Source organism: Haplochromis burtoni, unplaced genomic scaffold, assembly GCF_018398535.1.
Source record: "Haplochromis burtoni strain Fernald_Lab_line unplaced genomic scaffold, NCSU_Asbu1 Contig_1, whole genome shotgun sequence".
In the NCBI taxonomy this organism is placed as follows: Eukaryota; Metazoa; Chordata; class Actinopteri; order Cichliformes; family Cichlidae; genus Haplochromis; species Haplochromis burtoni.
The window spans coordinates 2,006,593-2,033,638 of NW_024582362.1; the positions used below are offsets into that span (position 1 = coordinate 2,006,593).

Here is a 27,046-nt window from a genome sequence, read left to right on the forward strand (position 1 = left end):
CCTCAAGGTTCTTCTTTTTATTTTTTGCATTGAATTTCATGCAGAATCCTCCAAACCGGTTAATCCGTTTATTTACATTTGCTACCTTTCCAGTGCATTGGTAATCGTATTATATGCAAGCTCAATTTGCCTTCATGGACAGAGCTAATGAAAAATGAGACCCAAAAGCAGCTGATCAGAGGAACAGGGCATGAAGGAGTGTAGTTGTTAATCTTTTATGGCACACAGAGCCTTGTCTTTGTTGAATTTGTTTTTCTTTATGTTGCTGAACTCCGCACGAGGTGCCCCACACTCAAGTCAGTGAATTGTAGAAATAAAAATGAGGGACAACATAATGATGAACTTTAATAGCTGAAGTTTTATACACAAAAGCAAACTCTGAGGGTCAGTCATATCTATCAAATACTGAAAATCAGTTTGAGGTGCAGGAATCTTTACTTTCATTCATATATGTATATTTTTACTTAAAGAAAAATATCTCTGAGGGCCAAATTGTAGTCATTTTATTAATGCAGCATTTTATTTCATTGATGTTGCAACACATTGTAACAAACACAAAATCAGACACAGTAGCCAATCAGCTGTTTTAATTCGATTAAGAAAATCAAAATCCATAAGACAAACCTCTGCAAAATTCCTGTATTTTTCACGTTTTTGTCATCTTTAATAGGTGTAAATGTTTGTGAAGTGCAGAAATGTACTACTAACCCGGGTATCCAAATTGAGCAACAACATCTTACAAACATAATGAATACATTTCCTACATGAAATGCTAAAAATGAATTTTAAAGCCATTTTCCCACCAGCAATAATTAACTGTTTGTTCTGCTTAGCTCCTAATGCATGGGACCATTACTGTCATCTTTAAGGCAGTGGAAAGATGACGCAGATGTCAAACAACTGAACTCTTCAAGTCTTTACAAATCTTATTGGCATAAATGATTATTTTATGTCAAGAAGTTTATATTGTCAGGATTGTTCAAGATTTGTGAGATTTCAGTGAGTTCTTCCATTGTAAACCACTGGCCCGCCCTTGGTGGAAGATACTCTCTAAATATATGTATAAATATATGTCGCCCACTTATGTAAATCTGATTATTCTTTCTTTGCTTAACTGAATAGCTGAAGCCCCGGGAGGGGAAAAAAGTGTATTGTGTAAGTTTTAAGCTATTTTGTTCTTCTCAGGGCACTGTGACCTGTAACGGCACATAATGAAGGGAAAAACTACAGCCATTTAATGGGATAATACTTTTGTGTGGGGTGCAGAGAGGGAGTGTTTTCAACCCATTGGGTTGTCTGCTACAAACACGCTGTTGCCACAAGAATCGAATGTACTCCCTTGTGATGATATTGCGCACTCATATTAGCTGAAATTTGTCCTGAAATAGACACATTTTTATTTGCTAAACATGATCAGAATTGCTGGTCAAAGAGGAAATGGGTGTAAAATGTGAATATTTAAATATACAAGGAAAGGAGGGCAGATTTTTGTTCTTATTGCAGGCATTAGCATATTTGCATGAAAAACTTGCTTTAAGTGAGTCTTCCTCAGAGTTATATAAAGAAATAAGTGACTTAACCGCCTAAGACCTGAACTCTTCCACGGCATGCATTTTTAATTTCTCTTTGATATTTGGGCATATTGGGGCCCGATGAATGTAAAAAAAAGAATTACCAGATTTTTTTTTTTTATACATTATTTATGTTCTTAAGAAAAATAAGAGCCACATATGAGGATATTAGTTTAAAATTTTGATAGAACAGTAGTTGTATAATGTCCTTGTAAGTGGATATCAGGCCCATGTAGAGCAAAATTGAGTATTTTAGTTTAAATAACCCAAAATGTGATGTCCACATATGTGGACGCCAGGTCCTAGGAGGTTAAAGCCGAGCCTTTGTTGAGTAGCCAAAAGCCCTTATGAAAATAAGTCTGACTTTGGTAACAAAAGCATGGTGTAGCATATCTTTCACAAAAAAAGCTCATTTTACGTTAAAGGTATAGGAATTTAAAACAATACTGAAGCACAGAGGAACTTTACAAAGGGACACTAGACTTCCACTTTCTCGTGTGTTTCTGAATAATTTATTTCATACAATACACGAGGAGAAAGGTTTTTTGGTAATGTAAGTTTTTTGCTGATATAACACCTTTAAAGTTACACATTAAAATGGCAAAATTAATTAGCACATTAAGCAGTTTTTAAAAGGAAAGCATGGCTTTATGTGTACACAGATGTGAGCAAATTGTACAACTGCAGATTTACAATGTAATGCTTTACACCAGTCTTACACAAACTGCACAACAGCAAACCAAACAAATGATCTTAAACCCAGATATGCACAACGCATTATCCAGTTAACAAAAAATCAGATTTACATTGCACATAGTTACTCTAAGTGCACTCTTATATATATATATTATCCCTTTTTAATGTTTGGTAACCAAAACAATCAACCCAAGAGACATATGTGACTGAATTTGAGAAACACTGTCTAATATAATTGCTTTCCCACTTTGTACACATCTATTTACATTCACCATTTTAAGAGGTATACTGGAAAATTCACAAAATTACACTAAAGTTACTGACGACAAAAGACAGACGCAAAAAATGTAGGAGTATTTAAGCACACACTTATAAGCAACATGAAAAATGACATTTTAATCTCTGATTCTCTTCCGCAATGTGCCTTTTGTCCTGGCTGGCCCTCCCCAAGTGTGGTTCTGTCGGAGGTTTCTTCCTGTTAACAGGGTTTTTTTTCTTCCCACTGTCGCCAAATGGTCACTCGTAGGCAGTCGCTTGATTGTTGGGGATTTCTCTGCATGGTCTATAAGTTGCAATATCAGGCAACTTGAGGTGACTGTTGTTGTGATTTGGTGCTTTTTGGCAAATGTGTCTATTTGCCTTAATGCTGCGACTTAAATTGACTCATGTGTGCACACTAAATATGAAGCTAGAGTCAGTAATGTTTGTGAACTATTTGGAATTCCTAGGGTTCATGCATTATGTGATCTGGTCATCATGTAACTCAGAACTAAAAACGCAGTCTAACTAAATTACACTGTTAAAAAAAATAAATAAAAAATAAAAAAGTTAAACTTCAGGGACACTAATCTATCCAGTTAGGAAATATAAAACTGTGAATTTGCACAGTTACAACAGGTGAAAGACAAGAACGGGACAACCCCCACCCTCCCAAATACCCCTGCTCATTACAAGAGTTATCACCTGCACCCCATTCCAGCTCACCTGGGGTGGCACATCCATACATGCTGTTGTAAGGTTGACTATGGGACTCAGAGCCTTTAGTTGTTCTGCAGCGAGACTTTGGAATACACTTCCACCAGATCTCCGGACGACAAACTCTCTCTCCACTTTTAAATCCCGTCTTAAAACCCATCTATTCAAAATTGCATATCCTTCATCATGATTCCATCTTAGTCTATTTTGTCCTTGTTTAGCTTTTATACTTGCTTTTATACTTTTATACGTGTTTTTTATTTTTCATTTACCTTATGTTTTTATTTTTTTGTAAGGTGACCTTGAGGGTCTTTAAACGCGTCTATAAATAAAGTTTATTATTATTATTATTACTAAGGTTAGCCACCCTCACAGAGTCCAGCTCTGACAGTTTGTTAGGACGTGCCACCCTGGAGGAGCTGGACTTCCTGTGAAACCTGAATGGACAGAATGTGTCATAATAGTTTAACTGTCTTTGTGTTACACTGTGTTGATCAAGTGTTCCCTTAAATTTTCTGAGTGGTGTAATAATACAAAATCAGCAGTACTTTATATAACTCTTTGTATGTCCTTGATTGAACACAAACACACACTGTGATAATAACTCTACCAAAACTCTATCTGGAATCAGGTGTTTCAATCAAGGAGGCTATAAGTGCAGTGAAAAATAGCCTGACTTTTCTCAAAAGAGATTGGCTGGTGTGATCCGTGCTTTGATCGCAAACATCTTCAGGAGACCACAAAGACAAGAATCGTTATAGAGATGCCTGAAGCAGAAAATCACTACTAAAGCATTTCAAACAACCTTGGTGTTCAGAAATGCACAATAAGACAAATTTTTTTTACAAACTAAAGAACTGCTGATATTCTCTGTGGGTGTCCTGAACATTTTATTCAATCTTAAAGGAGGTGAAAGAGAGAGAACAAAACACCTGTAACTTGTTAAGACCTTGTCCACTACGAACACTGAACAAGAATGGGGTTAATAGAAGGACAATATGGAGGAAAACATTATTCTAAACAGAGACAATCTCCTCTAGACGTGTGAAACAAAATCTGACTCCCAACAATCATTGAGGAAATTATTAGTTTAAATTTGGATCATGTCTGGGTAGCAGAGCACATGACATGAAGCTTAAAGTGAATGATTAATGCACCAAGACCATGACCCAAAGCACAGAAAGTAAATCAGCAATAAATTCATGTTTTGCTAAAGTCCTGACCTTAACCCCGCTGAACTGCTGTGGCATAATCAGAACATGGACATGCCACAACATCCCAGAAATACTAATGAATGCACTTGTAGAGAATAATGGTCGAGAACTGACCTACCTATTCCAACCTGCAATGATTACTTCCCATTAAAATGAAAAGTAATGCTAGACAATTGGGCTGGTTGTTTGAAATTGTCCCTTGGAAGGTGAGTAGACCAAGAATTAATGAAGTAATGAATGTTTTCTGTGTACAGTAACTTACTGGTTCTTTTGATATGAGTGTGATTGCAATTTTTGAAATGTTGGATGGAAAGATTGTACAGCATCCATTTTTAAAAGTACACATTTAAAAACTGAATTGGGTGCACAACTTTGAATTTACCATCAATTGTAGGAAACCCCAAGAGGGTCAACAGTATAAATACAGTGCTGAAGTTTCACGATGTCTTTTAATTTGACAAGGTCAAGGCCCATTATTCTTCTTGTTACTGATCATGATTGACTACACGTGGTAGGTTCCAGTTGGATCTCTTGGAGCCATTTCTACTGCAGATACTGCAGATTCCAGGAAAATCGTTCAAACAATTGTACATAAGTAATAGTTCTGTTACCACTTTGCCAAGGTCTAGAAGAAGACCGAAAATGTCACCCTTAGATGTTCAGGAACAAGGCAGGAACCGCCAAGGATTAAGTGTCACTGTCCACAGTGAAGTGCTGATCAAGAAAGAAGTCGCTGCTCCAAAATCGACACCTTCAAACTCAAATTTGCAACTGCACATTTCAGTCGAGTTTGAAGGAGAAAGGTTTTAGACAAACGCAAAGATTGAGTTGACAAAGGCAAGAATTACGTTTGCAGGAGTAAAGGTGAAAAACTAAGACTGCTGTGCAAACTGTCAAGTGATGTCAATGGTGGTAGCATCATGCTCTGGGGCTGTTTTTTGCCAGTGTTCAGCTTACGCATATATTTGAGCCTGCATGGATACTTTTGAATGTTATTTTGCATGGGACCATTACCCAGTTATTTTTAATTAAATATAAATGTATGCTGTTCAATCATTCCACCTTGGAAAGAGAACGGTTCAAAGACGTCATTAATAGGCCAAAATTAGCACGATGAGTGTATGTAAACTTCTGACCACAATATGAAAGCGGTTCCAATCTTTTTCCTTTTCTCTAAAAGTATAATTATTACTTTCAGCAATCTGAAGGCGATATATTGATATTCAATATTTCCTTGACACATATTACCACATTAGATTTTTTTTTTATTCTTAAACTTACTGATGATCTAAACCTTTAAATCACTGGTGGGTTGAGATGATTTCCTTCCTCCCGTGTAAAGCTGGATTCCCCCGTTGTTCCCTCTAGAATGAACAAGCCTTACTTTCAAACCTACGCGAGCTCAAAAGCACAAAGACAGCATCATTGTGACAGGGCCAGTCATCCTTGTCACTTTGCTTTGCATACAGGATCTAACATTCTCTGCTGACTTGTCAAGTTCAGACTCCTCCGATGGAGAAGTAAGTCTGAACCTGAAGAATTCAAAAAATATTATGCATAATGGAGATTCAGAAGATTCTGAATCCTGTCATGCTTTAATTTGAAAAAACGACACTTAGTGATTCACTACTATTATTATAACCACAATGTGATGTGTATGGCACAAGCATTCCAAGTTTATTTACACTGCACACTTGACTGTGCATCATTTTTATAACTCTTCCCAAGTAAATGTAAACATTCAAGGAATGAGCTGCATATGGACATCTCCTCTTCAGAGCTGCTGTACTGCCCAACAGCCAGCAAAGACTAGACCGCAGAAGTCGGTTCAACACACCAAACCCAGGCACTCGTCAGTGATCGACACAAAACCGCCACAGTGCCCTAAATAATGAAAAATATCTACCTAATCATAGGCTCAGAATCGCACACGCCAAGAGGGAAGGCTGTGTTGATAAAAGAAGGCAAAGGGCAACCGGTCTCTCATGAGCATGATAGTGCAGAGAAGGGCATTTGTGCTCCAAACCCATCATTGTGAATCAGCATCACTTGGTCTGAAGCCTAATCTGTTTGGCATTTATGGAAATAAAGTTTCCTGCTCTGTAAGCCTGTCTTTTTTTCTGTCTTCCTACACAGCAAAGGGGGGGGGGGAAGTGTAGTATTATGCTTATTCTGGATACTCTAAAGTATGTTTTAAAGCAAATTTTCCAGCACTATTTACATTCAGCACTCAAACACACCCTCACAGTCCAGTTCTGGTATAGTACCTTTGTTAGCCTGTGATGCTGCTGTTAGAAAAATACATCACCTCAATTTCTTCCAAAGCTTTAGCGCAAAACTTGACTATTTGGAGCTGCAGGAGTGCACAAGGCTCAGAGTTACACCAGCCCACTCACCTAAGCACACAGGATATTTAAAATATAAGAGCTGTAGTGATATGACTTGAATTCACCTGTACAGGTGACCTGCGCAAAAATGACTCTCTCCACAAACGCTTTGTTTGTTAAGCAATGTGCAACTTACCTTCTCATTTAAATGTATTTTTTGGAACAGTTACAAACTGCGTCAAAGCTGATTATGGTCACATCGTGTCCTTATATCTCTTTTTCCAATCCTTTCATCACTTTCCATCTTCTGCACCACACACATGACCCAAGAGTACTTATGGTAAAGCTTATATATGCTGCGACGTTCTGCCTAATGTTTGGCATGAGAGCATTTTGTACAGCATTTTGTGTGTCTGTGTCACTGTGACTCAGATGCTAGACAAGTCATCGTGACAGGATAATGAAGCCCGGCGAGTTTTCGGGCTGCACCGTGTCAACATGGTGATCTGGGTGTTGAAGTTGTTGCTGCTGCCAATAGACGGGTGCTGGTATTTGGTGTCTGAGCCCATGTATCTCTGCAGGTGCCACCTCCTCCACTTCCTCTTGATCTCTCCTTGGACCTGAAACCGATTAGAGCAAAAGGGACAATTACATGTTTATTCAGTAAGTAGAGCTACATGTTCTTTACCAACATAAAACATTACTGGGAATTCACTGATAATGTTTTTGACACCTCCGACCAAAAAGAGAGTTTATATGTTAACAAAAGGACAAAATGCTGCCAAATGCTTTCCAAAATACCCGTGTACATGTGGACAGGCCCTGCTGTTACTCCCTACACACCTCTGTCATCCTCCAAGTGTTTTACTTGAATTTATTTCATACAACAAATTTGGACAATTTAGAAGATTTTGAATAATCGACTATAAAAACTGCAGATCTCTTAAAAGCGGGTGACCTGCATTTTAATTAAACAGAAAAACAAATTGGTTGGCGTGATTTTCAGCAGCAGACGAAGCTCAAGGACGGAGGGGAAAAAATGAAAAGCACCCAGAGAAAATCCACAGAATTAAACGCCGCCAGCGCTGAGGTGGCGCGCCATTAAAAGCAGTACCCGACACTGACATTAGTTTTCATTTAGACCATGTCAGAGGGAGGAAAGTGAACCAAACCTTCTGCAGTAGGATTGAATATTTTTAAATGTGCCTTTTTTGTTGTTTTTTTGCAGATATTTTCTTACGTTGGAACATTATCTACAGTCAGTTGCAGGTTTTGGAAATTTGTTGCTTTTTTGTGTCATGTATTACAGGTTAAGGGGCTGTGCCAGGTGTTTGTGTTATTCTGCACACTGTACACTTCTATTACTGGATTAGACTACATTCATTTTCCCCCCAAATAGTGCGTGCATCTCCAAGGTCTCCTTTCACTCTCTGAGTATGTGCGTGTGCATATGTTTCCCTGTTTATGTGGCACTGCTCCAGCTCCCACTGGACTCTGGCTGGCACACCTGACACTCATCGACTAATCAACCCGCCCCTCCCACACACAGTCATCCACACACACACTCGCCATCATGTGCTTTCATCGGCAGCAGCAATAAGAACACTTAGGCTTCACATTTATTTCTCTAGGACCTAGAGTCTAGGTCCTTCCTCTTGCTCTACCAGCTTGCGTCTCTTTGTTCGGCCAACTCCTTGTTAAGTAAACCTGGCTGCACACTCTCCACCGGCTTCTCCAGAAAACCCTCAACCCCTCATTTGGACCCACGTATCTTCTTTTTTAAAGACAGTCCTGCCTCGCAATCGAGTCCAGCAGTTTTTTCTTTTGCATGAATTTTACGAGAGTATGACACTTTAAAAACTGTTTTGCATTATTTAGGCAAAAAGAAAATCAATATAGCTTTTTCTTCAGTCATTTTCTTCCACTTCTACCTTGTCAATATTTGTTTTCTTGCTATCGACATGTCTGCCATTCCTTAAGCACCGAGAATTCAACAACTAAACCTAACATAACTTACCAGCAGTGCACAAATCTTCCACACTTAGTAAAGGACACCTGGAAGTTGCATGAGATTAAAATTCAGGCAGCATAGTGTGAAGCCTCGCCATCTAGCCCAGATTCAATCTGGCCCAGCACTGAGAACATAAATAATCTGCCCACAGAGAGCCTGTGCAGACATCACTGAATAGCTCCCTGCCAAAAAGACTGTGTGCTTTTTACAGCCCTCCCACCCTGCAGGCAAAGTGCAGAAAATATGCTGTAGGGAGGTCCAAGAGAGGAGCTGGAACGACAAGCGCCGGTGACTCATACCCGCCGCTCCATCTACCTGTCAGGACTGTGTGTGAATGTAAATGGTGCGCACAGGGAGCGACGGAGAAACTACAGATAAACTACATTTTCTGAGAATGAGAGCACGACTGCAGGCTATCTCTGTGTGGAAGTACTGTGGTGTGTTTATATCAGCAGTGTTTACATCACCTACCTCTCCGTTCAGGAAGCAGTAAAGGACTGCGACCACAAAGCCCTAAAAGGAAAGAAAAACACTGATAAGAAAGCAGGAGCAGAGGATGTAATGGTTAAATTTCTTCTTTGATCATCTCGTCTTATCAATTATTTGTTATTTTTACAGTTTTTCTCAGTTCCAGAGGCATCCTTTTTAAGATCTTAGCACTAAGGATGGTTTCCCCGTGTTTTTAGCAAATCTGAATACCTACTCTGTGGAACTGTTATTATTATTATCTGAGAGATTCAACAAGACATGATTTTAACTTGTATGATTCACTGGACTTCCCTCGCTCTCCCGATTCTCATGCACCTCACGGTTAATGCTCTCCCTTGCAGTGTAAGAAGCGAGAAACCCCTGTATAATCCACAAACTTTCACTACACTTTTTTTTTTTACGTCGTCTTCCCCTCCCACCTCCTTACTCCTTTCTCTCTTCAATGTCCAGTCCGATTCCTCGGTGTATCTGAGTGGGCTCTTCCTTGTTTTCAAACTGGTGACACGTTGGTGCGCTAAAGCTCAGTAAATGTGTTTTACAACACTCCTACTAATGGCCCTCAGCTGTTAGCTAACTGGACAGTATGTGACATTAGCTGATCCAAGTCCCGAGAAATTCCACACTCCTTTGTGATGTGCATGCAGTCTGACAATGTCACATTTTAGCACATGCTCGGATCGCTTGGAAACTCGGGCAAGCAGGTACTAAGAAAGTACCTGGTACCAGGTACTATGACCTAATGGGAAATGGGTTTGATGATCTGACTACTAGTAGTAGGTACTAATGGAAAAGGAGCTTAAAGGTACAACACACTGAACCTTGTAACAGCTGGGCTTCAACAGCACAAGACCACATTATGTGCCACTCGTGTCAGCTAAGACAAGGAGGCAACAATTCTCACGGGCTCAGGGAAATTGGACAACAGAAGACTGGAAAAACGTGGTAGGCTGGTGTTTCATTTTGGTAACACCAGCCTACCACGGAGAATCAAGTCAGTTCCGAATGCAAAAGGGGGATCAGTCCAGTATTAGCAACGAGTACCTAACAAAGTAGTTGGTGAGCACAACTATTTAACTCATGAAGAAAACTTAATCTCTCTTGGTTATAAAGATTGTAGACAGTTGTGTTTGTGTTCCAAATACCTTCTTACAGCTTTAACTGTCTTAATTAAGCCAAAGCAACAGAGGAAAAGCTGTAAAAAATAACATGTGGCAGTCATGACAGTCATAAATGTATTACACAGACAAAACAAATGGGAGTCGAGTTGTAATAAGAAGGGGGAATAAAAGGAGTAAGGAGAGGATTGTGTTGGAAAGGTTTCCATATCTTCCAAGCTGTTGTAATGCAGCTGTGCTGTCTGGCTGCATTCTCTATCATTCCTCATTAAATGATGAACTGAAATAACATCAGAGCTTTAAACAGTGACAGTGCCACTGAGCCAGCCAGCAAAGTGCTTGGAGACCTGATGCAGTTTTCTTTAATAGTAGCACTCGCTAGTTCAGGGCTGAAAGCATGCCAAATCACTATTTTTGGACTTTTTAAAAGTTTAAGTGACCACACTTCTAGAAGACTACATTTATTTTTAAGGCACTGGATTTTAGGAATCTACAGGTATTTTTTTAACAATCACTTTTTCCTCAAAAACATTTGATCTCATACCTGAAATGATCCCAGAATCAAGTCAAAAACCAGCCGCAGCTCAGTCTTCACTTGCTCGGGGATAAATGCAAACACTATATAATTGATCCCAAACAGCGGAATCAAAAGCAGCGTTGACTTTGCCAGTCGCCTGAAATGATAAGGCAAAAACAAATTCAAATCCCTCCCTCCAGTCAAACCAGCATCCAATCTGTCTCTGTATACCCCAATAATGAAATGCAGCTCAGGAGTACTTTTCATTTTAAATTTCAGCTCAGCAGACCAGAGACGGAGGGGGGGGGGAAAAAAACACCATTAAAAGTGTCAGTTGGAAAATAGCTCATGCATTATGACTGGCTTATGAGATGCTCTCCATCATATGAAAAACCACTTAAATACATATAACACTACATCTCTGTGTAAAGCAGCTGCTGGATGGTGGAAAACCACAGTGTGCTGTGCATGCTAAGATTTTCTTTTCTGAAATCCAAAAGGACTAGTTATCCCTGCATCGCTCTGAGTGTAAAAAAAGTTACATTTGCAGCAATAGTTACAGGAAGAATACTCAGGAGTGCGTGCTACTCTGCTGCTCTGCAAGTTTATTCAAACGAATCTTTGTTTATCCTTACAAAAGCAGCTAATGTTCACAGAATGTCCACCGAGACAGAAGTGGCGGAGCTCTTTCCAAACACCCTCGTTCGTATCAGTGACATTTCATCCTTTATTAGCTGATACATAAAACAAACTTCCAGCATGAAAAAGAAATTTAATTACACTCACGAGTACTGGTTGGAGTCGTTTCTTCCAATATCGGGGCAGTTTATCTTCTGGCGAAGTATCCGAATGATGCAGATGAAAAGAATAAAGTTCATCTGTGGAGAATACATTACAAAAGTCATGTGAGAAAAGCACTGAGGCATTTCACACTGCATCTAATGCATATAGGGAGATGTTTGTGAGATTCAACTCATAAACAGAAGCGTTGGATTGTGGCGCTGGCCTGTAGGAAAATGAGCATTTCTAAACTGATGATCTGGGCTGTGAGTGTGAACTTGCAACACATCAGTCATCATGATGCACTCCCAGCTATCAGTCACCGGCTAAGTACAGAAAAACAGAGTGTACTAACAGTAAGGCCGCTGACACTCATGTTAAATAATGAAGCTGACCCTCCTCTGGGAACAACTGCTAGCAAATAACTAAACAGACCCATTTGGACACTAGTAGGCGTCTGCTATGACACTTTGTCCAGAGCAAGCTTTTAATAGCTGGAAATTATATTAAAAGCTTTTTTTTTCACCTTCTATGAGAAGATCAGTACCACTCACTCATGATTTAGCTAACCACAAATATTTAAACACAGAAAACAGCTGGTTCTTTGCAAAAGGTTCAAAAAGCATCTGCTAGATTTTCTATAAATGTGACGCAGAACACAAAAAGACGTAGGCTGTGGACCCCAGCTGCACAAAAATGGCCAAGAAATGACGTAATCAGGAGCAACCAGACAATATTTCCAGTGTTTGTTACTATAGCGATTACTTCCATTAAGAAAGCTGATAAGATGCTAAGTTCACTTCAGGTCACTTCACGAGTGACCAAATAGGTAATGTGACAACACACATATGTTATGCCAGTTACTAGAAATCTCATAACCATGGCGACAACATCATTACTAAACAACAACAACTTAAAGATTAGACGACCTTCAAGTTAAAAAATCATAGAAAATAAATCTGTTTTCTTAATTTAAAAGTGAAAAATGTACATTTTTGGACTTGGCCTGGTTTTTGCATGCTGTTAGCCAGAGTCTGTTCTTCTTTTCAACTTTGATAATGCTTCTGGTATCGTTAAATTAGCTTAATGCTCGAGTAAAGCTATAGGCAGGCTTCTAAAAAGTGGGCCACTTTTGAGTATTAGCATACTATAGACCAAAACAAGTGTTCAAGTAGTAAAGTTAAACCATTTAAATGAAATTCAAGCACAACGTTTGTATTAGCAAAAAGAAAAACCTGAGTACTAGCATGTGTTGGGTTGTGTAAAAGCTAACTAACACTGTGTGAAGCTACCAGTGTTCACTAACATGCAGCTTTAATGTTCATTGTGTTCAAATGGACACATGAGCTTGGCAACGTTTCTCTATTGCATATGTCTCTAAGCATTTATTTTTACTGCAACTGCAACTGCTCATCGCCACAGATCATCGGTCTCTATTTCACTCAACACTCTTTATGGTCTTACTATTTCCCTCCTGCCTGGCAGCTCCATATTCAACATCCTTTGTCCAGTATATCCACTATCCCTCCTCTGCACATGTCCAGACCTAAGCTGTCTCTCTGATGTACTCATTTCCAATCCTGTCCCTCCTGGTCACTCCTAATAAAAATCTCAAGATCTGCCACCTCCAGCTCAGCCTCCTGTCTTTTTGTCATTGCCACATCTCCAAACCATACATCATAGCAGGTCTCACTACCATCTTGTTCCCCACTCTCTGCTTCCCTTTCACTGTTGCTGCTATCCTTCTGTCACAAATCACCCTTGACATAAGTCTTTTCACCCTGCCTGCACTCTCTTCTTCACCTCTCTTGTGCACTGTTGTAAACTTTTATTTGAACAAAAAATGGTTAGGAAATTATAGACCTGCAAAATAAAACATCAATGAGGGTGCACATTAGTACATTTAAGAGAAGGAAGGAAGAAGTATTTCAACGGGATCCGCTGAACGCTTTGCACACCTCTGAAATAGTCTCACTCACGCAGAGATTAGAGTCTGTTTTTCTTACTAGAGATGCGGTTCAATCTGCATCTGAGCTGTCACACTTTAGCATTTTTATCTTTTGGGGTTTTGATCCGTGCACTGGAGAAAAACTCATTTTTTAAATTACCTTTCTGCTTTCAAATTTGCATGCTAAATATTAAACTTTTTTCCAGCAGCCTGTTATCTTGACTTTGAAACTGTGACTTAAAAATGAGGCAAGCAGCTGCTTTTAACAGCTTATTTCTGTCTGAATTTCATCAAAGACTTGAATACGAGCACAGAACCACAGTGTAAAAGTCCATATCTGTGGTTTTACTGAGTATGATGGATTAAATTATTGGTTTGACTGGACACTTGCCTTCTGGAGTCCTTTTGTCGCATAATACTATAACTTGTTTCTACACTATACTGCCAAATATATTCGCTTGTCTGCCTTCACAAGGACATGAACTTAAGTGACATCCCATTCTTAATTCATTGGGTTTAATATGATGTCATCCCACCCTTTTCAGCTATTACAGCTTCCACTCTTCTTGGAAGGCTTTATGTGTTGACGGGAATTTTTGACCATTCTTCCACAAGTGCATCTGTGAGGTCAGACACTGATATTGGACGAGAAGGCCTGGCTTGTAGTCTCCAGTCTAATTCATCACAAAAGTGTTCTGCTAGGTTGTTATCAGGACTCTATGCAGGCCAGTCAAGATCTTCCACACCAAACTCTCTCATCTGTGTCTTTATGGAGCTTGCTTTGGGCACTGGTGCACAGTCATGTTGGAACAGGAAGTGGCATACTGCTATACTGTTCCCACAAAGTTGGGAGCTGTAAATTGTCCAAAATGTCTTGGTATGCTGAAACATTAAGAGTTCCTTTCATTGGAACTAAGGGGCAGATCCAGCTCCTGAAAAAACATCCCACACCATAATCCCCCCTCCATCAAATTTTACACTTGGCACAGTGTATAGGACAAGTACCGTTATCCTGGCAACTGCCAAACCCATATTCATCCATCAGATTGCCCAAACAGAGAAGCCTGATTTGTCACTCCAGAGAACACATCTCCACTGCTCTAGAGTTTAGTGGCAGCGTGCTTTACACTACTGCATACAACACTGTTTTGCACTGTGTGACGTAAGGCTTGGATGCAGCAGCTCTGTCATGGAAACCCATTCCATCAAGCTCTTTATGCACCGTTCCTGAGATAATCGGAAGGTCACATGAAGTTTGGATATCTGTAGTTGGCGAGTTCTGTGAACTGAGGTGCACAGTTCACCGCTCTGTGATTTGTACGTGGCCTACCACTTCATGGCTTTGTTATAGTACCACTAACAGTTGACTGTGGAATATTTAGTAATGAGGGGATTTCACAACTGGACTTGTTGCACAGGTGGCATCCTATTACAGTACCACGCTGGAATTCACAAAGCTCCTGAGAGCATCCCATTCTTTCCTAAATGTTTGTACAAGCAGTCTGCATGACTAGATCTTTTATACACTTGTGACCATGGAAGTGATTGGAACACCTGAATTCAATGATTTGGATAGCAAGAGAATACTTTTACCAGTACATCTGTATATATCTTGGATTGCGTGCAGCTTAACTAGAGATAGGTTTTTGTTGTTTTCTAGTGCTTTTTTCAGTCTTTGTGTCAGAATAGACGAATGAAGACAACTTTTCCACTCTTAGTGCCATTTACTTTGAAAGAGCTAGCTCAAGCTGGCTAGTGCTGATGTAAACCATGAAAATGTTTTTAAAGCTCATGAACTTACCAGAATTGATGCCAAAATAGGAGTTTTAATGATCCACCAGAACACATCGGTGTTTTCTATTATATCCCAGCACCTGGTAAGACGTGAAAGAGTTTTAATGTATAAGATGTAGCAAAGCAAAGCAACCCCCCAAAAAAAAAACAAAAACCCAAAAACAAAACAACACAAAAGAGTATTTTCTGCTCGATTCTGGCCTAGCAGTTCCCTAGTCTCTCACCCCACATCATTATAGTTGGCTTTAGCGATGCTCCAAGCTGTGATGAAAATTGCTGGACCGCCTGGGGGCAAAAAAAAGTATACAACCAAAAGTTACTGTGGATTCCAGCTGTAAGGTTCTCGACATGTAGTTCATATACTGCTGACACTCTATAAGGTCTCGCTAATAGAACAAGAAACAAGACTTTCTCACCCCAGCCGATCAGAATATAAGCCCAGAAGTACTTCCTCTCGGAGAAGAAGGAAACGGCCAACAATGCATGCAGATAAAGGCCTTCCACCAGCAGCCAGAAGAAACTGGCCATTATACAGTACTGGAAAAACACAATCACTGCTTTGCAGCCAACCTGGCAATGGACACAAAAGCATGAATCATACAATGATCTAGTTAACAGGGACAACCTTATGTTGAAGATGATACGGTGAAATTTATTCCCAGTTGTGGCCAAAAACTGCATTTAGAAAATGAAAGAATAAATTGGAGTTGTTTGTTTCCTGTTGGTGAAAGCAGGTATATATCTGTGTTCTTATATAACAATATGAATCCTATGACTGCAGTAGAATGACAATTAGTTTTTCTTGTGCCCTTATTAATAACTTGGAAGCAGAGATTCACTCAAATGCTTCTTTTATTATCAATAAATTCAATGGACATATTGCACAAAAAAGTGAGTTACTACTTATGAAACTTTTGTAAATAATGGCTTTAAAGGTAGTGCAAATCTGTGTCCTATTCAGCCTGCACTTTATAAGCTCTCTGCCTCATTCAGTGAAAGAAAAGCTGCCAAAGTGCAGAAATGTTCCGAAATATAATGCAGGAAGTGAGCAGGATTAACACTGAAGCACTCATGAAGCATTTACGAAAGATTGGATTTAAAGAATGTTTTCCCAAAGAACAAAATGACCCATAGCTTCTGAGATTAGCCGAAGCTGAGTGTGACTGAAGTGGCAAGTGTGCTGAATTAGTAGATTTATGAGTAGTAGTAGTAGATGCCCTGATAGGGAATAAGCTTCTTCGCTGGGAAACAATACACCTTCACAGCCTGTTTGGGCGTGCTTATTCTGCTTGATATTATGATAGCTGAATAAAATGTTTCTGCGTAAGACATCTGAGTCTGCATTCACAAGATTTCCATAACACAGGAAAACACAATAAGCTCTCTTCTGGTTGGCTGAACAACGTTTGCGTGAGGGTGGATGAGTTCATTCAAAATTGAGCTTGCCGATGCTGAATGCTGGGGAGGCAGGCTGCTATTGACATTGTTACACAATGACATGTATAAAAAGGCTGATTTTGCCTGCAGTGTTTCTAAATTCACTCTGCTGGTCAGATCTACAAGCCTGTACAAGCAGCTTTAGAGTGAGCAACGCGGAGATCCTACGCAGAAGACATCACACGGATAAGAAAAATCAATAAACTGTGCTCCTTTAAAAAGACTCCGTAAGAGTGAATACATTGAGCACTTTAGCAGCTGGAGTGCAGCAACACAATAGGAAGGGCTGGGCTGAAGGGCATTATAGGTAGAGAAAAGTGGACAGTAAAGAAGACAATAAAGTCACAATAAAGAAAAGAAAATCAGAAAAAGCTGTCAGGTCTTTGTCACGACAATAGAGTTGAAAGAAGAACAAACAAATAATGATGTGTAGTTGGACAGAACCTACCTCTTAAAAATCTAAAATGCAAAATGCAATCACGACATGCTTTCTGTTATAGCCACTTTCTACTGTAGTACATTTTAGATGGAGCTATTGTTTAGATGTTGAATTTAAAAAAAATATTTTCGATGGGAAATAGGTTTTGAAAGCTAAATAAACATGATAATCTATGGCTATCTGATAATATCTGAATCTGGCTTGAACGTGAGGATTTTTAATGACTAGGAGACTTAAAGAAACTAGCATTCGAGGCTGACATTGTGCTGGTGGCTCTCTGCTAGTCATCAACTCAGTTAATTTAAATCCAAGAACTGGGTCTCTTGACTTTGTTTGCAGCACTTTTAATACCAAAAATATGTTGCAGCCTGTCTAAAAAGTCTCCAGTATGGGTGAGTGATTTCTTTTTTTCTATTTTCAGTGGCCTTGGCAATCTTTTGTATGCAGTCTATGTTCTACACAGGCAGAATATAGACAAAACGAGCAACCCGTCTGAGTAGACAGAAGTCTTTATGTATGAAATGTCTTGCTTCTAGCTTCTCCAAAAACATGCGCTGTATTGAAAATATTCACATAATCCAGAAATGTCTTCTTCTGTTTTAGTCCTTGTGCATGGAGTTAAAGTTTGGGACAGCTCATTGAAGCAGCTGTTACTGGGCTGACAGGAATTTTGTAACCCATATAAATTGATTCCCACTTGGCATGTTGAGGGGGAAGAAAACGGACCCAGATGGGCTGCCTAAGCCTTGCTGCTTAGTTTAATATGTGCAAATCAGTACAAATTGATTGCTGGAGCTGAGTTTTAAAAAGCCTGCCGTTAGTCGCTAAAGGAGGATAAATTGTGAGATATTATGCCACTGGAAAAACAGGGAATAACAGGAAGCTCAGACACGGATCCATGCTCGTACCTTAAAAAAATGCTTTTTTTAAATATGCTTTGAATTAATCAGGTGTTTAACTATGGCAAACATCCAGCTGTATGAGAAGAGATAATGAATGGAGCATGCAGAACACCTGCACACATACAGATAAACACAGCAGAAGCAATGCTAACAGCTGTAATGGAACTAATGTTGGGGTCACGATGAGCACCGCAGCACCAGACCCGTCTCTATAATGTCTCTTTCAAATGTGCCATGATAGCAGCTGGCTCCCGTCAACCCAGCGAGTCCATTAACGTAGTGCAGCCGACCACAAAGCTCACTAACAAATAGAGTGAGCCTCTGCTCATTGTGTGGCTAAATTCTGTAACATGAACCTCATGTTTATTGGCCACACACCTGACGGGGCTTTGGACTGTGGCTCATTGTGAAGGGGTGATGGTTGAAAGCCAAAGGACAACAATCAAAGACTGTGGGCTGTAAGTCCATGTTTTTATTACTATTTTAATATTAACATACTTGGCTAATATGTGGCTTTTGTTGTGAGATTGAAACTGAAAATTGACACAAGCCGTTTTCAAAACTTTTAAGTTATTCATCAGCTATGATATGAGAACTTAAAATGTCAGTAATTATCAATAATGATCAGTGATGCTACAATACTGTACTAATACTGTACTGAATGTACTGTAATACTGACTGTATTGAGGTCTTGCTGAGTTATCTGAAGTTCTAGGAGAGCAGTCATTAACAAGCAGCATTAACTCACAGAGCCCGAGGAGCAGTTGTCCACCTCCCCGACCTCGTAGAGAACCACATCTTTGATGAAGACAGCGATGGCCTTCAGGATAAATGAAACAAATAGATGCATGTGGATGTAGTTCCTTGTGCAGTGGAGTTTCCTAGGACACACAGAATGAGAGATACAAGAAAACAGATCAAGACAAAACGACAAGACACGCGGAGAATTCAATAAAGAGGCCCTGCATGCTAATTACACAATGTCCTCAGAGTTAATAGCTTAAAATGGCAGCAATTCACAGACAGTTAAATCATAATTAAGTTTCTTAGTTCCCTTTCACTGTGTGGGTGGATCAGTTTTAGAGCACAATAAATGGTTTTTATGGTTCTTCACACACCTTTGAAAATAGGCAGGAGAGGTGGATTTCTAAGAAGTTACAGTAGTAGAAGCAAGTAGTCCTAAAACATCAGTTCTTTTAACACTTCTTCTGCTGACTACATTATCATACTTTAGAGGTAATTGGGGAAAACAGGTTCCTAATAGCTTCAATCACTTTTTAAAGTCAGAAATGGTTGTTGTCTTGGCAGGTAAATATTCGCCTGGAGTACAGCATATGCCCAGTCAGTTAATGTTCCCTTGGACATCATAACAGTTTCATTTAACCGTACCTCATTCCCAGGAGAGTAAATTGCCATGATACCAATGTTATCCAGATTTTATACTCACATCAAACAGCAACTGCTATTTCATTTAAATCCCTATTTTTCTTCTACTTCTACTTTCTTCTAGTTCTTCTTTATTCAGTTTCGGTCAGCCTTTAGTGTCAGACAGATGGTCTCACATCTGACTCTAGAAACTGTAAACCTGACTTTTAATGTCTGTATGAGCTCAACAACTGTTCATCTAATCTACTTCTAATGTGTTGGGGTTCCTGCATATGTTGCCTTTTAGAAATGCGTGTAGTGAACCATATAGCACTAATACTGCTCATAATACCCCACGGTCATAACTCTCTTTCTGGCTCAAATCTGTGGGTTGTTTTGATTTCACACCTTCACACCTTTTATCTCCCTGACCATGGCCGGCCTTGTGACTTTGGGTGCGTGACGGTGAGCAAAACTCTCAGGTGGACACACTTTGACACCTATTGCTTGTCTTTGCAGAAAGCATGAAAAGTGCCTCTTATCAGCAACTAATTCAATAAGGCACTTTCCGGTGACATGATCGGCAAAAGACTCAAAAAGAAAAATGTGACCAAAAATAAAATTCCGAATAAATGTTACTCCACCACTGCGGCCACGAAGAGAAATGGGTGGCAGTACACTGAGAGAAAGCAGCTTCCATGTAAGAAATGAAAACACCTGTTGCATCATCACTGAAACTGAAGGAGATAAAATCAGCACACATCATTTCACAGCTCATGCACTTAGGTGTGAATTTTTGCAGCTGCACAGTATATAGAGTATAGAGTGTTTACAGTGTTTGGAGGGGGTGTAGCACACAGGAAGAAGAAGTGCTCGAATGTGGCCCACCCATTTACACATACAGTCTTTGTACACAAAAGTTATTTCTTTGCAGCATTCAGCGAGAAAAGTTCACTTCGCGTCCTACTCAGGCAGACAAATTGCATAAGGCAGCTTTTCCAAAAAAAGTAATGTGCGGTATTATGCGAGTCACTCTTGAAATGTCCATTCATTATCTTTTAGGGTGAAGATGTTGCAATTTAAAGCTGGCTTCTTATTCTTCCTCAGAACTGTAATTGCACTTGAGGAGGTTACAATTGTTCCCTGGCTTATCAAGCAAAAATACCGGTCCTTTTTTTATCCCGCAATACTTCAAACGTCTAACCTTCAAAGTGCTGCATGCGCCATCAAAAGATAGCAGAGTTTGAGTGACAGTTTATTTCATTTGGAAGCTATTTGTATCTTTCATCTTGGTTTAAGCCTGCTATTATACTCGGGTGTGAAGCTGCAGTGATCAGAGACGATCAAATTCCAGTGAAAAGTGTTTGATGCGTGACACAGAAATGTGCAATTTGTCACAATGTTCATGTCACATCAGCCGGCAGGGATAATGCCACTGTCAGCGTGCTTTGTAGATAATAGCACGTACTGATGTTCTTCACAAAAGTCTCGCTTTTTGTTCCGTTCATCGTTTTTCTAAACAGCTGACCACATAAAAAGAAGTTAATCCAGATGGAATGAAATTCACAGTGAGTGCAATTAAATAGCACATAAGTACTTAATATAAAACAGCTGAGCTATTGTGCATCTACATACCTGAAGATGCAGAGGATCACAATAGCGGTAGTAAGCGAGACGAGCGAGACGCTGTGGCCGATGGTGTAGCCGATCTTCACTTGCCAAAAAAACTTTCCCTGCACAAAGAAACATAAAAACAGAGAACAAATCAAAGAAAAGGAAACAGCCGGTGCGTGTTTACACACTCAAACAGTGACATCACTTGTGTTAGTTGATTTAACCATTCAAAACATTGATTTGTTTCAATTTTTGGCTTAGAGATGTCTTTTATTATTGTTGTTAAGCATTTAGGCTCCACTCCTGTCATTTTTAAGTGTTGTAACTGAAGAGCTCTTGAACCACGGATTTGTGTCTCTCTCTTACCAAATACTGGATCAGTCCAGTCATGCGATATACTGTAACAGCATCCTGAATTTCTGGATCCTTTCAGAGAAGCTTCGTTATGTTACTGCCATGCCACTGTATGTTGTGCGCTTGATGGAAATTAAATTAAGATCTCCTGCATCCTCTGGCACACTCACACATATCATGTTTGCAGTAAGATGGACATCAAATTCCTTTTAGAGTACTTCACCGGGCCAGGTCCCTCCTGACTTCCTATGTGGCATACTAATGAGGCCGCCTCTTTGACTCAGAGAGCAAAGTGCCCACCAAGAAAGCTTTTACCACCCTGCAGTGCACATCCACTCTTCACTCTGCTCCACCTTCGTCAACACGGACAAGATTAGCTCTGGCTGCAGTAAAACTGAACTAAATAAGAGCAGCATTTGATTTATTTATTCTGGTCCTACTCCTGGAAGGATTCTGAATAACTTCTAATGACTCATAATGCCTGATAACGGAGGCGGGAGTTATTACTGACCTGTCTGTGTCAATTATGTCAAGTGTGTTTCAAAGACATTTTTATTTTAATTACAATACGAATGTTTTTGTTACAGCATCAAACCAAATTACCTTATAACCATAGATTTACTTTCTAATCCCATCTTTCTCCCAATGTATGACTAGCACAGGGTACAGCTACTCTGGTTATCTTTACAGTTAAAACATACATTTATCAGAACACATTGTTACTCTTTGTTGAATCTGTACACAAACATGTATTCCTCTTAAATAGCACAGGTCTGCAACCAAAAAACTGCTTAGGATTTTTACTGAAACCGGGAAAAACATTTTAAAAATTCCATCACATCAGGTTTTCTTGCAAAACTCATGTTTTTAGTTTCATTTCCCCTTTTAAACTGAAATCTGGTATCCTATACTTGAGTCAAAAAATCGTATCCACTAATGATTTCTCACATTAATTGAATATTTCTAAGAGCGAGACTCAAGAGAAATACAAATAGAAAATGCAAGGGATTGAGGGGTCAGTAGGAGGGGGAGTGCACGGTGGGCTTGGCAGTGTGAGGAGCTCAGATGATCATGTCCCAACAGGTTTATTTTGTTCATAGCAAAAGGTAAGGAATCTCCGAAAAATTATGCATAGTTAATTGTAATAAAATATTTATTTTTTCATTGCTGTTGTGCTTTTTTTAAAATGTAAACTCCTCCTGTTTTGTAAAAAAGAAAAACTGTGAGGGAAATGGAGATCATTTTTAGATTCAGTACCTAAAAAACATCAAATTTACCCAAAATTATCCCATGCAGCTGGAAAACTTTTTTTGCAGACCTGCGTAACCTGCATGCATCAGATTACAATTTTAAGTTAGCGACTATGTAAATACAATATGTAGAAATAAGTACGCTTTAGCAATGCAGTAATGCTAAGTAATGCTATCTTTAGCGTTGTAAAGACTAGCAGGTTATCTACTTCCACACTTTATATTGAACTAGTCAAAGTATCTCACGCAGCACTTCACAGTTATGAATCAGTGAATTTAATGCACCTTCCTCTGTATATTGACTATACTAAGGAACATACTGCATTAAGCTGTTAAGTTAGTTGGGCATGTTGCTGTGTTCCTGCTAACTTTTGCTTTATAAGAAAATTTCTTACAATGCAGTTTAACGAACAGCTGTTCATTAATTTCCTCATCTTGCTGTTTCCTGACATTTCTATATTATATTGACATTTAGTCCAACAATAATAAAAAGCCTGTACATGAAAATATAAACAGTATTCTTTGACAGCTTCATTCTATATATTCTGTAGACTCAGTCACTTGAGACAACTCAATACATAGGAGTGAACAAAAGCGTATATGAGGTACATAGTGGCAACCAATCAATACAGTAATTTCCCCAATACAGCCAATAACACCCACCCACAGAGCACAGAAAAGAGCTTCTCATTCAATTCTTCCTGACCGCTGGCTCTGGACACCATTTCCCGCTGTGCAGCTCTGGTCATTCACTATGAGACTGTGTCAGTCTACTCACATCATCGCTAGTGCTGTTGAGATTGTATCCACAGCTCACAGCAATGTCAATAGGATGCATCTCGGTCCAGCCATCTTCTGTACAGGTTTTCGAAAGGTTACCTGGAGACGGAGAAGAACCAAAGAGGTCACAGCCACCCAAGCGTTATATTTCCTCTGCCTGCCACCCATTAGGTTCAAATTGGACACGTTGTGACATTGTCAGTGACCCAACAGGTCACTGCAAACAGCAAACAACGGCAAAAAAACCAAACTCTGCAAAGTGCCACAAAAAGTCTTTCCTGCTAATGTGAGCCGCTATTGACTTGTACTTTACCTGAGCCTGCAGAAAGGCACTCTGCTGTTACAGATATTGACTGATCCGTATCTTGCCATTCATCTAACCCCACATAATGATCCAGGCAAGAATGCATGCACCAGATAATACTACCATGCCCACAACATACTGCTTAAAATTTACTCTAACAGCCTATTGTTTAACATCTGATGATAATATGAATAAAAATAATTAAAAATGTTAATCATGATAGGTCTACTATAGATATTATATATAGATAGAGGGTTATGTTTTCTTTCAGATTTTCCTGATTTGTTAATTATGAGTTATAATAATATCAGATTACATTTTAATAATAATAATAATCTTTTTGCAAAAAATTGTTACAAATTGTATATATTACTTGTGTACCATCTGTCAGCTAAAATCAGCTGGTTGTTGGTGTTGGTGACAGTAAGGTTGCAGAGTGCCCTCTGGTGGGTAAACTATGAAACAGCACTCAGGACTCATAATATTGTTGAAGGGTGTTTCTATTTCTTCTTGATGTTTTTAATTCTGTTGTAAATGCTGGTACTGATATATTGGCCGATATTGACCATGCTGATATATCAGGTTGGCTCTATTGTAAGATGATATACGTAGGCAAAAAACAATAAATGAATGATTCTGCTGGAACCTTCTGAGTGATTCATACTGCACGTCTCAACATTTTGCACCTCACCAGATTAATTTAATTACAACATAATTCCATAATATATTGACAGAGAGCGTTGACTGGATGGTGTGAGACTTTCTTTCAAAACTGGTATAAATCACTCCTAGAAAAAACACAATTTCTTGAGAAATCCCAGCTACCATAGAGCGAATAGCAGGGTACACCTTGGCCAGGTCGCAGTCTGTCACAGGGTGATATTTTAAGTTTTCTGTTCTTTTCTATTTCTTTTTTTTCATTATAGCTTTTCTTTTCTTTTTTAAACCTCCTGACTTTGAAATGAGGTATGCAATAAAAGAGAATCACACAAATCTGTGACCGATATTATCTGCTTTCCATAACCTGATTTCTATTGATTTGTATGGAACTGAACTTTCACTTCTAATATTTCTGATTGAGTTTATTTTTTCTTCTTTTTTGTGGATTTCCTATAGAGACTTCTTTAGATGGTCACAAAAAATATTGAGCCACGTTATTTTAAGGATGTTTAGTTACTATTTCTCTCACTCTGCAGCAGAAACTCTGTCATTTGGTTTATTTGTGAAATTTGTTCATGGTTTATTCATTCATGGGGCATCAACGGTTCATGTAAACAGCTTAACCACTAAAAGACCTTAATTTTAATGTGACCGACAGACAAGCTGCTCTGTGCATATAAACAAAGCCGCTTATAACCAAATGATATCAGGCAGTGAGATGCTAATGAAAGAATGTGCAGCAGGAGGTTGTTTCTACAGCATAAACACTGCTCAGCGCAGAGCGGTCATGTGACTGAATACCTCTTCTGTGACTGCATTTACGCATCATGCTCAGATGCTCGAGTCTTATTTTACCATAAATCAATTTCCCAATTTGCCAAACACACCTTCATGGATGCGTAAGTAAACACACACACACAACATCAGGCTCATTAAATCAACATCTTCCACATTCCTCATCTGTCACCACACAACTTTTCAGACAATTTTTGAAGCGAACGGCACGAGCTAAATCCTCCAGAGAATCCTGAATGAATACACTGACTAAAGCTGACTTTAAGTAATCGTATAGGCACATGGACTCATGTTCATTTATAGTCTGGGTGGAAGGGATTCGGTCTTTCCACAAGATTTACTCCAGGGTATTGCTGAACAGCAAAGCAGAAAATCGCCAAGAAGCAGTGTGACCTGAACTATACTCGAGACCATTTCACAAATAAAACTTTGAAGCATAGAGCCGTTGAACAAATGTTGTGTTTATATGGATCGCTTAGATTACAGAAAGAAATCTATATACCAATGTCCCAAAAGAGTTGGAAAATAGGCTGTCTGTCAGCACCCACTACTTGATAAGAGATGTTTTCGAATATGGTTTAACAAAAAGTGCTAAATATGGTAAAAAAATTGACAATAATCCAAACAAATCCCACTCTAAAAGAAAAGAGGGGGAGAAAAAGCAAAATTTTAATTCAACCACCTTCAAGTACAGAAACAAAAGCTAGAAAATTGATTTCAAAGGACTCTTCACTTTATTTAGCATGTTAACAGTTTCAGCAGAAACACACCAGTAAAGTCATCCATGATTGCTGTTTGTTTTTTCATTGCATGGACACAATTCACAATAATAATAAGAGGCGATACCGGCGGACTCTGAGAGTCCCATTACGCTGACTAACAGCTTAATCTGTGAATTCTCATGCAGGACTAATGTTTTGTCAGGATGCTGTCAGGCTGCATAAGTGGAGATCTGCTGTCTGGTCACATGGTTGAGCCATTTGCAGAGAAACGGAGAGCCCTCTGAGAGCTGGAGCATAGTCACCACAATGGTCAGGTCTCTATGAGGAGCATCTTCAAATGCCATTTATGAATGAACTTATCTCACTCGTCCCTCAAGTATGAAGGATAATATCGAATTTATCATCATTTCTGATGCTAATTTGTTTAATTTCCTTTTTGTCCTCTGTCATTTCCATAAAAAAAAAAATGAGTACATTTACATGAGCGTATTTAATAAAGCTCACACAAAGGCTACAGATGCCCTCGAATCAATTATGACTCAAGTGAGGGCAAAGATTTATTAGATTATTTTCGTCTCTTTGATATTGATTTTTCTTTATTGGGTATTTGTCTTTGCCAAACTGCAAACTGCAAATAAGCGCTGGGACACAAAGAAATCTCCTACTCATTTGATCTCTAATAGCCACAGTCTAGTAGCTCGCAATTTTCTCTAATTGAATTTTTGACGAGCCAGTAGATTGTTACAAATTTAAGTGCTGGGATATTTCGGACTGCTTCTCAGCACTAATTGATGCATTTTGGCATGTGGTGTTGCTTTTGACGTCAGATTGATATTTAGATGGAAAATGATGCGGCTCAGTCCTGGTTGTCTTTTTTGGTTAAAGTCACGCTAGCTAATCATGATGCCCAGCATGACGCAGCACATCCAGATGCTGACATGCGCAACATCTATAATATTTACCATATGTAATATGTGACTATTGTAA

General features: G+C 39.1%; 1 protein-coding gene across 1 annotated transcript in view; it reads right to left on the reverse strand.

Moving 5' to 3' along the window:
- Window positions 1-2,064: 2,064 nt before the first annotated feature.
- Window positions 2,065-27,046, reverse strand: part of vipr1b (vasoactive intestinal peptide receptor 1b) — a 50,654-nt gene continuing 25,672 nt past the window's right edge. Inside the window, exons 4-13 of the mRNA XM_005912281.3 lie at window positions 23,577-23,677; window positions 21,216-21,313; window positions 18,964-19,096; window positions 15,854-16,007; window positions 15,662-15,722; window positions 15,445-15,517; window positions 11,702-11,793; window positions 10,943-11,072; window positions 9,266-9,307; window positions 2,065-7,403 (exon numbers count right to left, since the gene is read on the reverse strand). Of these exons, the coding sequence (XP_005912343.1) occupies window positions 7,212-7,403; window positions 9,266-9,307; window positions 10,943-11,072; window positions 11,702-11,793; window positions 15,445-15,517; window positions 15,662-15,722; window positions 15,854-16,007; window positions 18,964-19,096; window positions 21,216-21,313; window positions 23,577-23,677 (1,076 nt within the window). The 3' untranslated portion in view covers window positions 2,065-7,211. The remainder of the gene's footprint in view (window positions 7,404-9,265; window positions 9,308-10,942; window positions 11,073-11,701; window positions 11,794-15,444; window positions 15,518-15,661; window positions 15,723-15,853; window positions 16,008-18,963; window positions 19,097-21,215; window positions 21,314-23,576; window positions 23,678-27,046) is intronic.